The following is a 13,471-nucleotide window of genomic DNA, read 5'->3' as shown; positions in this document are numbered from 1 at the left end:
CCAATTTCCCACATGGCAATTCACCCTCGGTTGCAATGGAGTTGCCCAGAGATGTGTCTTGTGGTCAATATCACCAGCAGGGAAGGAGATCAGACTTGAAGGTCACCAAGACCAGAATGCTGCTTGCAGAGGGAGGGCACATTCCTCTTTCTGAATACCAGATTTATTTCTTCCATTCATTTTCAGTATTTGGTGCTTATTGTTTCAAACTCCCGTTCATCTTTTATGGCCCTCACGTCTTCTGATTGCCCTTATTTGTTACTGTTTTGCATCTGTAGTATTGCTCTCTTCCCACCCCCCCCCCCCCCCACCCCTACCCACTACCCCCACTCCAGGATAAGTTGAAACAATTAGTCAAGTATATTTGCTCATATGGTTATGTTCAATCAACACTAAATTGTACATTCTTCATCTATTGAACAGATGTAGATTAATTCTTACCCTACATTCTTCATCCAGAAGATCCAAAATTCCAAGCTTTGCTTCAATTACATCAATACAAGGTTGATTGTCATAGTAATCAATAAGTGTCCATGGCAACCCTTCAATCAAGTACTCTTCCTGCTCTAGCTTGAACACATGCTAGAAAGAAAATATGCACACAAGTTTCCACAAACAAGCACAAAGATTAGACCATACAATTTAACAGACATTGATGAGAAAAGCTATTTGGCACCCCCCAACAAAATCTGTAAAGAAATACCAGAGCCATTTATCAAAGACCTTTCACAGTAATGCTCCACAACAACCCTTCAATACAAGCTATTGAAGGAAAACAAAACCTTACATTATACAGGAAGAACCTCAAAAAGCTATACGGATTGTTAGGACTGAGGCAGGAGGAATGCACTGTCTTTTCTAGCTCCACTTCTCCACAGGTCACAACAGATATTCAAAATGTTTTCCCAGCTACTGATGTGATCAATCATATGCTCTTCTCTTTATGCCAGAATAAACTAGCCAACCAGGTTTCTTAAACAAAATTATCAGATTATAAGACAAAACTTACCCAGTAATGAAGCTAAGCATTAACACAGATTGAAATATGAAAGTTCCCTTTTAAAACCCCCCACACACACACAAACTCTAACACACTGAAAAAAAACAAACATCCTCTCTGTAGAGGTCTGTTACAAGACAAATAAACACTTTGGCCAAATACTTTCTAATTCTTGAAGAAAAGTTATGGAAGGAAGTCAGTTGTCCCTTTTGGTCTGGCATCCGGGTATTCGAAGATGGGTCACTGGGATCTTTTCAGAAGTAGTTTGTGCCGGATGTCGAGAAATCATCTGGTAGGTTTTCCAGGAGAAATGTAGCATCCGGGGTTTTAGCCAGCACACACTTGAATCGCAGGGTTTTTCCAAAGACAGGAGGAAAGAGGAGCTGACATACTGGACTTCTCAGGGTCTCAGAGGTACAAGGAAGATGAGCTGGGGGTTTAGTCCTTGGCAGGTTAATCTTCAACTGTCTTCAGAAAGGGCGGTACAGTGGCGCAGTGGTTAGCACTGCAGCCTCACAGCTCCAGAGACCCGGGTTCAGTTCTGGATACTGCCTGTGTGGAGTTAGCAAGTTCTCCGTGACCGCGTGGGGTTTCGCCGGGTGCTCTGGTTTCCTCCCACATGCCAAAGACTTGCAGGTTGATAGGTAAATTGGCCATTATAAATTGCCCCTAGTGTATTGAGGTTCTTCCTGTATAATGTAAGATTACTGGCACTTTTTCTATTGGCAACATGCAAGCTGTCAGTTTTCATCATGTTGCAAGATAATGCATCAATAGCACTGCAGTTTCATCAACTCAAGCAGAAAGATCCAGTTGACTAAATATGGATTGACACTTGGAAAAATTATTGTGGGCATATCTGCAGCTAAATAAGATCTACGGTACCTGGTTGAAAAAATAATGTTCAGTGGCCTTAATCATTTTTTTTTTAAATATATAGAGTACTTTTGGAAGTGTAGCATATATTAAAAACATTATACAATATAGTCACAATCATCTAGCTCATGGTTTGTATCAATATTTTAAGAGGTCACTTTTAATTTTGAAGAAATTAAATGTGTAAGATAATTGAAATTTTGATTTCAAAAGGTTGCAGGGCCTCCCAAGAGATATTATTTCAAAGATCTTTCCATGCGTACTTAAAGACAGAGTTCGAGGTGAGAGCTGTAATATTACTTGTTCCTTTGGTATGTGAACTATTGTAAGATTCACAGGACTAAGTAATATCCAAAGAAAACATGGGTTTTTAATTATAACTTAGCCAGAACACTTTTTTTATTTATATATATATATATATATATATATATATATATATATATATATATATATATATATATATATATATATATATATATATATATATATATATATATATATATATATATATATATATATATATATATATATATATACACATAGCTACTGCACGAGTACACCAACACCAACTCACTGTTGGGCTACACCCACAACTCCCTGGTCATGTGACATGACCACTTCCTCTGGTGACCTTCACTTACAGCCTCTTAAAGTGGTCCCACATCCCACAACATTCCCCTTTTTCACCCCAAAGATAAAAACATGTACAATGATGTCGTGGTTCAGACTAACTATGCATGATTAAAACAAAAACATTTACAAGTAAGCAAGTTTAACGCACTGAAAACATTGAGGTGGTTTGCTTTTTCATCCCAATCTTATTGTAAACCTCTTCCCAGAGCTGAGCTCATCTTGACTGCTCAGACTCTGGTGACTCAGAACTCTGGTTAGCATGTTCTTCCTCTGTGCTCATAGCCTCTGTTCACTTATCTTCAGACTTTGCCTTTGAACGGGTCTGCATTGTCACAGGGTTGTCAGACCTAGTGGTGTCATACAGCTCAGAGTTGACTTCAATTCTGCGAGAATCGCACCATTGGTTATCTGGACCTCGTACAATCGGGGCTTGTCACATTTCCTAGCAACCTCTGCAGGATACCAAGTACCTGACGCAACTGGGGATGCTGACCTTCTGTTCTACTTGCAAATCGAGCCAATTCTGGTCCTGCTTGCCGGTCATGTGATGCCTTCATCTTCCCTGGTTTGGAAAGCTTAGAAAAATGACGACTGGTAACACCAATCACCGACAATCCCTCTGGCCTCCGGGTACTTGCTGAAATGGACTGAAGCCAGAGAAGAAACTCCCGGTCATATCGCCTCTGTGTCAAGATTCCCAGTCTTTGTGTTCCCCTTTACAAGGACCAACCCAATATACTTGACCTGGATATTTTCTACCATCTTCAGTGCATTACTGACTTCATGTACTGACAATTTGTAAACCTCAGCAGACTGAAGCTACACCACAAGATTATCGTTCCAATGCGCTTGATTGGAAAGCCAATTGTATGTAGTCAGCCATGATGGGTCGTCCTAGATTCCTATTTCTTTAAGTAGATGTCCTTCGGTATACAGATGGGAAGAATATTTGCACTTATTCTTGCCACTCTTCTGCGTACATATAATTCCGATCATGGCAAGTGCCTCAGATTGTGGGCTAGCATTGACATGTTAATCGAAATTAACTATGTGAAATGCTTGCTCGCTGTTCGCATGAGTGCATTCTTCACCCATGCCCTCCTGACAATCTTTCTCTCTGCTGACCTAATGTGCCTGTTTGGGCTTTTGTTGTGTGCAGGCATACCTTTTGCTGCATTTGCCATCCTTTCTTGCAGACGTTCTCTCTACATGTGATCTGCCACCATTCCTATGTGCAGTATCTGAGCTCAGCCTTCTGCACTGCATTGCCCAATGCCCTCTATGCCACAAGCTTTGCACTGGTCCTGGTACGCCAGACAACTGCAAATTGGGAGAGTGAGTAAGGCCACATTTACCACAAGGCGTGGCAGAATTCTAAGCCTTGGTTATCATACCAATTGCTGCAGCTGCCCCCAATGCTTGTAACTGTTGGTGCCCAGCTATGATGGCTTTAACTTTCCTTCCATCATTGATGTAGTGTATTTACGGTGTGCCCTCTCTTTTCTGTAAAGGTTTTTTTTGAAAGGCCTCTAGTGGGGTCAACGTGATTATTAGCTCTACAACCCATTCTGACAATTCAATACCTGTGAAGTCACATTCTTGAGCTTTGTCTCGGCAGCTTGCAGCAAACTAGTCAAGTCAATGGACTCGGCTTGCCTTTGCCGGTAGGCCATTTCAAGCCTATGTACTTGAAAATTGACCTTTACCATGAGTTGATTTTCCATAGCTTGCTTAGGTCCTTCTGATCCTCAGCTTACAATCCTGATGTGTTGCTCCATTGCAGGCCCTCATTGCCCAGTACAAACAATTTTTACAGTTCACTCTTGATCCAGTTCCATACAACTGTCCAAACTGTTTAAATTCAGAAGCTATGGCTGACACCTTCCAATCGGATACCGATAGCCATTTTTGGATTATCCTGCTTTTTTTCTTTAAATGTAGGGTTTAAAAAAAACAAACAGGCTTTCTTTTTCACAGGTTATGTCTCTCTTACTGGCTCTCTGCTTTATAGGTTTTCTGTTTTACAGGTACAGCTGTTTTCTTTTTTAAGACAGGTTCATTTTTGCAGGCTTGCCTCTGGAGTGTGAGAGGACAGCAACTGTTTTCTTTGTTTAAACAGCTTGTTCATGTTTTTGTAAACTGAGGGAAGATTTTTTCTGCAGAGTGCAGCACTTGCAGTACCAGCAGCTACCACAACCAGCCTTTTACTTTGTGCTGGACCTTCAGTGGTGCTGTTGAGCTCTTCCCACTTTTCGGCTTAGGTCCCACCGAGAAAACTGGGAAAACTAAAGCAGTTATGGCTGTACTATTATTTTTCAATTTTTTCAACCCACTGCCAGATTAGTTGAAAGATCTGATTTCCTAGCAAATTGCCTGCTTTACTCAGTTTCACCATCTCCTGGGATCCTGCCTGCACTGCTCCTGTCAATGCTCTCCACATGAATCTTCAGCCACTCTAGATAAGCAATTGTCGGTTCTTTGTTTGCTCTTGGTGTCCTTCAGAAAGAAAAATCAAATGTTGCCATGTAATATTACTTGTTCCTTTGGTATGTGGCCTACTGTAAAATTTACAGGACTACAAGTAATATCCAAAGAAAATGTGGGTTATTATAACTTAACTGGAATATGTAAAATATATGTTATATAAAAGGATATATGTTGCCTGGGCTGGATCATTTCAGCTATGAAAAGAGACTGGATGGGCTAGGGTTGTTTTCCTTAGCGCAGAGAAGGCTGAGGGGACCTGATTGAGGTATACAAAATTATGAGGGGCATTGGTAGGATAGATAGGAAGAAACTTTATCCTCTGGTGTCAATAACCAGGGGGCATAGATTTAAGGTAAGGGCAGGATGTTTAGAGGGCATTTGAGGAAAACGTTTTCACCCAGAGGGTGGTTGGAATCTGGAACACCTACCTAATGGGGCGGTAGAGGCGGGAACCCTCAACATTTTAGTAGTATTTAGATGAGCACTTGAAACGCCATAGCATACAAAGCTATGGGCCAAGAGCTGGAAAATGGGATTAGAACAGATAGGTGCTTGATGGCCGGCACCCAGTTTCTGTGCTGTATAACTCTGACTCTATCTCACACACAGCTACTGCACAAGTACAACACAAATCATATTGTCGGGCTAGACCTACAACTCCCTGGTCATGTGATGTGACATCCCTTCCTCTAATGACCTTCACTTACAACCCAAGGTGGTCCTCTCAGGATGATCCACATGAGCCGTAAAACAGTAGGTTGACTCCTTTAGTTGAGGAACTGAAGCCAGTACATCTGGAGAGGATTGCCCAGTCATTTATCGCAGTATGAGTTATTCATGTGGGTATCCGAAATCAGAGATGTTTTGGAGTTGGAGATGAGCTTAAATTGCTATCTGAGCCATCCCAGATATACTGCATTTGTTTTGAAAATAGATGATGCAGGGAGATGCTTGTTGGTCACGTATTTTATCTCTGTTTTGCTGACAAAAAAAAAAGTCAGTTGGCTTTGAACTCTCTTACATTCAGGAGCAGGGAAGCCACCAGGAACTAGGGGTGATTCTGATTTGAGTGGGGCCCATGCACAGGCTGGGGAAATCCAGATGAGAGGTGTTGGAGAGCTGGAGCGTTGCCTAGCTGAAAGCTGGTGGGAGAATCTCCAGGAAATCTCATACTTCGGGAGATAGATGGGAAACGAAGGAAAATTGAAGAACTGAATTCCTAAGAGCGGTGGTACACTTTGTATTGGGCCCAGGAGAAATAAATCCAAGATCCCGTAAAGTATAGGGGAACTCGAAGTGGAAGTAAAAGTCAAATGGGAGTGTTCTATTAAAATTCAGAATTTAAAGCAGATGTCTGTTAAGATTTTAAGAAGTGATTTCAAATTGTAGTGTTAAGTTAGTAGTGTTTACTTCGTTTAACTCTTGTACAGTAAAGTTTTGTTTAAAACAGGAAATCTTGCAGCGTATTTGCCAGAATAACTGGGAGTTCAAATTCCTTCTTAAAAAGTTACTGGTCTCTAACAGGATGGTAATAATATCTTTAACATGGGAAAACCATTCCTTCTGATGTGCAATGGGGGCTAAGAGGAGAGCTAATCAGCAGCTTGGTCAATGAGGTGTGTTTTGAGGGGAGGGAGTTGGAAAGCAGAGGTGTTCAAGCAGCTCCTTCTAATCCAGTCTAATTTAATCCCAGTTTCCAAAATACCACGTACTCTCTTACATAAAAAAAAATGTGGGCACAAGCATGAAAAATAAAGTTTGTTAATGACAAGACTGGGGGCATGGCAGACAGAGGAAGAGTGTATCAGGACAGAAAGGCAAGTAGATGCAGATAAGTGAAGGGAACTGTTACATCTCGCTCCATAGATGGAGAGCACAAGGACAAGAAAAAGAAACCAGAAAAGGGCAATGATCCAGTTTCAGAGACATAGATCTCTAAAAGAAAAGCTGTGAAGGAAGGTTAAATATGTATGAGATTGACTCACATGGAGTTTATACTAGTTGGACCAAATGGCCTGTTTCTGTGCTATATATTTTTATTCTATGTAATTAATCAGACCACAGTTGGAGTATTGGATGCAGCTCTGGGCCCCTATGTTGTAAAGCTATCATATCCATAGAAGAGGTACAGTAAAAATACCCTAAACCACCAGCAGGAATGAGATGTTATAATTATGGAAAAAAGTTTAAAAACTTAGTCTCTTCACAAGAGAGGATGGTAAGGAAATCCAAGAAAGGTTCAAATAGTGTGCAACCCAAATTGTGCTCCACTGGTCGGTGAATAGGTAACAAGGAGGTATAGACTCAGGATGATTAGAACTGTGAAGTGGTTAATGAGGTAATGACCATCACATTTAAAAAAAGGTATATAATCATTTGAAAAGAACTTTTTAAAAAGCAGGAAAATTAGTTTAGATAGTAAATAGATCTAGTGGTGCATGTACGGTGGGCTAAAGGTCCCTCCTGTGTTGAAATTTTTAGGTTTTTATACTGCAAGAGCTTCTTTATACATTTCATGATCGCGACCTTGTGGCCTTCAAAAAGGACACTGCCAACTTTGTGCAGGGTTCCCACAAACTCTGGTTGCTTCCTTGAAATAGTTCAAACTTATTTTACATAAAACCTTAAAAGCATAAAGAGACCTTTGATTCCAACAATTTCAACTGTAGTCAGGACTCAATCTGTGAGGATTTAACCCCTTACTCACAATGGGATCAGAAGTGACAACAGTTCAGTTGTGAAGCCACTTAAGGAAGTCAGAACAAATTTATTAAGTTTCATACAAACTACAACAATAAACTCAGGTAGTGATTTACAGTTTAATGTGGGCTATATCCTTCCCGGATTAGTCCTGGACAGGGCATGCACATCTTCTCTTGCAGCTTTTGTTCTTCGAACTTCTCTTTTCACTTTGTTTTCTTGTTTCTGGTGCTCCCCACTATACAGACCCAACCGGGAGGGTCTCTTTTATCCTGGATTGTACCCAATTAACCCATCCTCATTCCCAATCATGTCCATCCTCATAGCTATCAGGCATTTGTTCATGCGGCTGCTACCAACCTTACATAATTACCTAATGCCCTTCATATGCACCACTGTCTTATTTTTTCTTTATCTCAAGGTTCTACATCCTGTGGTTTCTTATTTACTCGAGAGGCACCGTTGCATTCCTGCTAGGCAGTACACAGTTTCAGACACTTTTCAAGGACCTTTAGCTTCAGTTGCAGTGAGCTTGTTGCAGCTTGACACTATTTCCCACAATCATACTACCTGGTTATCTTTTATATTCTTCCTTGTACTTCTACTATACTACACTACCAAAAGGCTTTTATGTAGGGACTAAATGTTTAATAATCTTACAGAACTAATTTAGTTAAGTGGTAAGGAACACCATGCATCACAACTCACCCATTATACTCCAATGCCCTCATTAAGCACCAATGATAAACACTTACTCAAATCCATCAGCTCTAAATGCAAACTTATTTAAGCAAAACTCCACTTCATCTCAGGAATAACCTTGGATGCCAGAAATATCAAAGCAGCACCTGTGATCAAAGATCATCTTTTCCTCTGGTAGTTAAGTGCACATTTTTTTTTTTTAAAAAAGTGTTTGTTTTTTATTCAGGTAATGTTACGAGGATGTCAGCAAAGCATTTTAAAATGCTCTTCTTGTAGAAATCTTACCAAGTTAAATTGTTGCTGCAGCTTTTCATTTGCATAATTAATGCAAAACTGTTCAAAACTGTTATTTTCAAAAGTTTCAAACCTAAAGATAATTTAAAAAGTTTAAGTTACAACTATGATCCACTTTTAGAAAATACTTGATAAGTATAAAGCTAGTTATTCTTACCCATAAATATCCAACACACCAATGAAGGCATGCTGCTTTGAAGAGGATCTTAGGGCTTTATTGATTTGATTCACAATCCAGTTGAACAGCTGTCCATAAATATATTTTGCAAGAGCATCCCTGGAACGGATAGCCTCCTTTATTGTCATTGTTTTGATGTAGGTTTCATTCAATGTAACAAGCTTGCGGTGACAAAGCCAATGCGCCAACTGCTTTTTCTCCAGTCCCAGTAACTTGCAGAATAGATCAAGATGTTTATCATTTGTCTGAAGACCATTCCAAAACAAAAAAACAAATTTCAGGTCACAGTTCTTTTGTAAGCAACAAAAATATTAGCAAGTCTAAATTCATTTCAGTTAGTCAAGTGTGAGAAATCCCATAGTTGGAACATACTCCGAACCCAATTTGGTTTTCCTTTTTCTAACTTTGTAATTTCCACGCATTCCATTAAAGACTTGGATAAAGAAGCCCTCAATCCCTTAAGGTCTGCTGTCAAAACATTTAAAAATGCAAAGTTTGATAAAACAGAATCTCTTCACTGCTCCGAACAGTGCATAACATTGCCTTTTTGCAACTCAGACTATTTTGCCTGCCCAATGGCCTAATTCTGGTCAGCTTTTAAAGCAAACAGTAGATTGCAAATATTGGATAACTTTGCATATCCTGTGGGTTTTAGGTTTATTCCATATGCGACCAAATTTTAAAAAAAAGTTATAGCAGCAAAATAGGATTAATGGTCCAATGTTTCTTTGTCGTCTGGTTTCAATACAGCTAGATTGAGTAATCACTAAAATCAAGTTTAGCTGCAACATTCATTTTGAAATCTAAGGCATGAACTATTAAAATCATATTTCCAACAATTCCTGTCAGGCCTCCGTGATATATGAGTACTTAAGGCCAGATACTGTGTAATCTAGGATAATGGTTATTATATTTTTATAAATGGGAAAACTTCTCAACGTAGCATATATACGTAATGGCCCTTAGGCCTAAGCTAGAAGATGGAGTTGTTCCTTTTCTTTGAAAGAGTCGCTGCTCATGTTCCAACTTGGAAATCAGGAAATGGCAGACTTACTAAAGAACTTATACCAACGTACGAACATACGAATTAGGAGCAGAAGTAGGCCATTCAGCCCCTTGAGCCTGCTCCACCATTCAATAAGATCATGGCTGATCTGTTTCTCTCGAATTCCACACTTGCATTTGCCCCAATAACCTTCGATTCCCTTGCCCAACAAGAATCTATCTCTGCCTTAAAAATATTCAGTGACCCCACCTCCACCACCTTCTGAGGCAGAGTGCTCCAAAGTCTCAACACTCAAAACATTTCTCCTCATCTCATTAGAGCAACCCCTAATTTTAAAACAGTGCCCCCTAGTTCTAGACGTGCCCACAAGAGGAAACATCCTTTCCACATCCACCTTAAGGCCATTCAGGACCTTACATAATTCAATCAAGTCTCCCCTCACTCTTCTAAACTCCAGTGAAAATAAGCCCAGTCTATCCAACCCTGCCTCATAACACAACCCGATCATTCCAGGTATCAATTTAGTAAACCTCCTCTGAATCGCCTCCAACACATTTGCATCCTTCCTTAAAATGAGACCAAAACTGCACACAGTATTTGAGATGTGGTCTCACCCTGTATAACTGAAGCACAAGATTCTTACTTTTATTTTCAATTCCTCTTGTAATAAAGGATAGCATTCCATTAGCCTTTTTTGACTTGCTGTACCTGCATACTAACTTTGTGATTCACGCACTAGAACACCTAGATCCCTCTGCACCTCGGAATTCTGCAGTTGTTCTCAGTTTAAGTAATACTCTTTTTCATTCTTCCTGTCAAAGTGAAGAACTTCACATTTTCTCACATTATACTCCAGAGACAATTAGATACAAGGAAACCTAAAATTAAAATCAAAAGGAAGGAACTAACTAGAGTTATAGTTTTAAAAAAATGGAGAAACTAATTAGATTAAAGACAGACATCTCTAGAACCTAAAATAAAAGCAAAATACTGCGGATGCTGGAAATCTGAAACAAAAACAAGAAATGCTGGAATCACTCAGCAGGTCTGGCAGCATCTGTGGAAAGAGAAGCAGAGTTAACGTTTCGGGTCAGTGACCCTTCTTCGGAACTCCAGTCCACTGACCCGAAACGTTAACTCTGCTTCTCTTTCCACAGATGCTGCCAGACCTGCTGAGTGATTCCAGCATTTCTTGTTTTTATCTCTAGAACCTGATGGTTTACACCCCTGGAAATTAAACGTAGGTGAGGAAATGTTGATGTGTTTGGCATGATCCTCCAACATTCCTCGATTCCAGAATTATTTCCTTGGATTGGGCAACTGCCAATGTCACGCCATTATTTAAGCATAGGTTTATACATTTCCTAATTTCTCTCCAATCAGTCGAATATCAGTTGTGCGGAAGTTACTAGAATCTGGTATGAGAGAGAGTGACTGAGCAGGTGGACAAATATGAGCCGATGCGACAGCCAGTCATGACTAACAAGCCTAGAATTTTGCAGAGATAGTAACTAACATGGTAGATAAGGGTATGTCTATGGACGTTATTTATATGGACTTCCAGAAAGCATTTGACAAGGTTCCACATGAGAGACAGTTAACAAAAATGGGAACAAATGGCTTTGAAGGTAACCAATTCCCTATCCAAGTCAACAGGTTAGCAGGTAGAAAATAGTAAGTAGGGAAAATGGATATGCACACAAATTGGCAAGATAGGACTTGTGTCGCCTCCCCAGAATCTGTGCTGGGACCTCTGCTTTTCACTGTATTTAGAAAGGGCTTGGATAAAGAAAGAGCACCGTATATTCAAAATTGCGGGCTAGGTGGCACAGTAAACAGTGTAGATGGGAGCAGAAGGTTGCAAAGGGTCATTGATAGAGTTCAATGTGGGGCAAATTGAGGTCATCCACTTTGGACCAAAAGGAAGAGATTTCTAAATGGCAAGCTAGGAACAGAGAGATTTAGCGTTCCAACTACAGAAAATCACTAAAATTTAGTGGACAGGTACAAAAAAAAAATTTTAAAGGCTAATGGAATGTTTGCCTTTACCACAAAAAGGCTAGAACACAAAAGGGATGGAAGTTATGTTACAGCTATAGAAAGTGTTCTTGTTAGACTCCATCAGGAGTACTACATTCTGTTGTTCTAGGCACCGCACTTCAGGACAGATATATTGGCCTTGGAATGGATACAGTGGAGGTTCACCAGAATGATAGAGTCTAAAAGGGTTAAATGATGAGGATAGGTTGCATTGACTCCCTTAAATATGGAAGATTAAGGGGTGATCGAACTGAGGTGTCGAAAGTGATTAAAGAATTTGGCAGGGTAGATAGAGAAAAACTATTTCCTCTAGTGGGAGAGTCCAGAACAAAGGGGCATAACCTCAAAATTAGAGCTAGGCCATTCAGGAGTGATCTCATTGAATGGCAGAACAGGCTCTAGGGTTTACTCCTGTTTGTATGTTCCTAACTTGTACCAGAGGTGCTGCTCAATAATATAATTTATTCCACATATAACAAAACTTCAGATGTCAGTGCAACATGTTGAAGACTCCATTATCCAATGCTAGCTACAGCTCTTCATATTTGGCAATGGTACAAAGTATCCAGTAGTCAGTACAGCAATAGAAAACTGCTGAGTACCCCAGCCACAAATTGACTTGAAAAGTTTGGTTAGACTCAGAAAGCAGAAGTGTTTCTCACCAGAATAAAAATTAAGACTTCCTTAGATTTCTGTTTGAAAAGTGAGCACTGTACACATTAAATACAGGACACAGAAGTTTCACTTGCTCTCCTCCCCACCCCACCCATTTCAAATAATTAAAATTTATAAGCTGTTGCTCAGATTCATTCTATTTTTGGAATGCAGTTGTTACACAGAGTTTCAAATAAAATAATCTGCATTTGTAAAGGTGCCTTAGCATATTTCATGTCATTCCAAATCACCATATCCAATTACCTTTTGAAATATACTTCTTTGGCATGTCGGCAAATACAGTAGGCAATGCGCATAGAGCAAAGCCTCACAAATGACCAGTTAATCTGCTTTTGATGTTCATTGACAATATCAAGATAAAGCCTTTTACAAAGGCCAAGTGTGTTCAAACATTTTGCAAAAAATAAGTTTAAAGATGAATGTTAAATCATTTGCCGTTCAGGAAACAGATTGCAAATTGAACTCACATTAACAAAACTATTTTCACCATCACGGTCATTTGATGGAAAGGTTATATTTCCCAGGTGAAGAACAGAAGCTAGAATTTGAAAAATTTCCATTTGATATGATTCATAAATACCTGGAAAAGATGGATAAAAAGTCACTCAAGTAGCTTCCCCCACACAGTTTTAATACACCTGCAATGTACAATAGAAAAACAGATACAGCAGCTGCAAAGTTAGCTAGCTTATCTGGGATAGCCAGTCATTTTCAAAAAGCATATTGCCTCAGTCATGAATTATCAATATTCAAATTCAAAATTTAATTACATTTTGAAACACATGGGCAAGATTCCTGTTAAATTACCGAGCATGAAATTAAGAATTCAAATTCCTAAGTTTTGAGTTAGATATTATTATGCAATCCTAATTTAGCCATT

General features: G+C 39.5%; 1 protein-coding gene across 1 annotated transcript in view; it reads right to left on the bottom strand.

The window, feature by feature from the left end:
* The window catches only part of LOC137351441 (unconventional myosin-Vb-like), a 158,298-nt gene that overhangs the window by 96,254 nt on the left and 48,573 nt on the right, over nt 1-13,471 (bottom strand). The window contains exons 9-12 of the mRNA XM_068015887.1: nt 13,059-13,171; nt 8,850-9,115; nt 8,684-8,765; nt 442-582 (exon numbers count right to left, since the gene is read on the bottom strand). Of these exons, the coding sequence (XP_067871988.1) occupies nt 442-582; nt 8,684-8,765; nt 8,850-9,115; nt 13,059-13,171 (602 nt within the window). The remainder of the gene's footprint in view (nt 1-441; nt 583-8,683; nt 8,766-8,849; nt 9,116-13,058; nt 13,172-13,471) is intronic.

The sequence above is a fragment of the Heterodontus francisci genome, chromosome 36 (genome assembly GCF_036365525.1).
Source record: "Heterodontus francisci isolate sHetFra1 chromosome 36, sHetFra1.hap1, whole genome shotgun sequence".
NCBI classification, from domain to species: Eukaryota; Metazoa; Chordata; class Chondrichthyes; order Heterodontiformes; family Heterodontidae; genus Heterodontus; species Heterodontus francisci.
The sequence above is the reverse complement of the archived record's forward strand: the minus strand, read 5'-3'. Positions and strand labels throughout refer to the sequence as shown.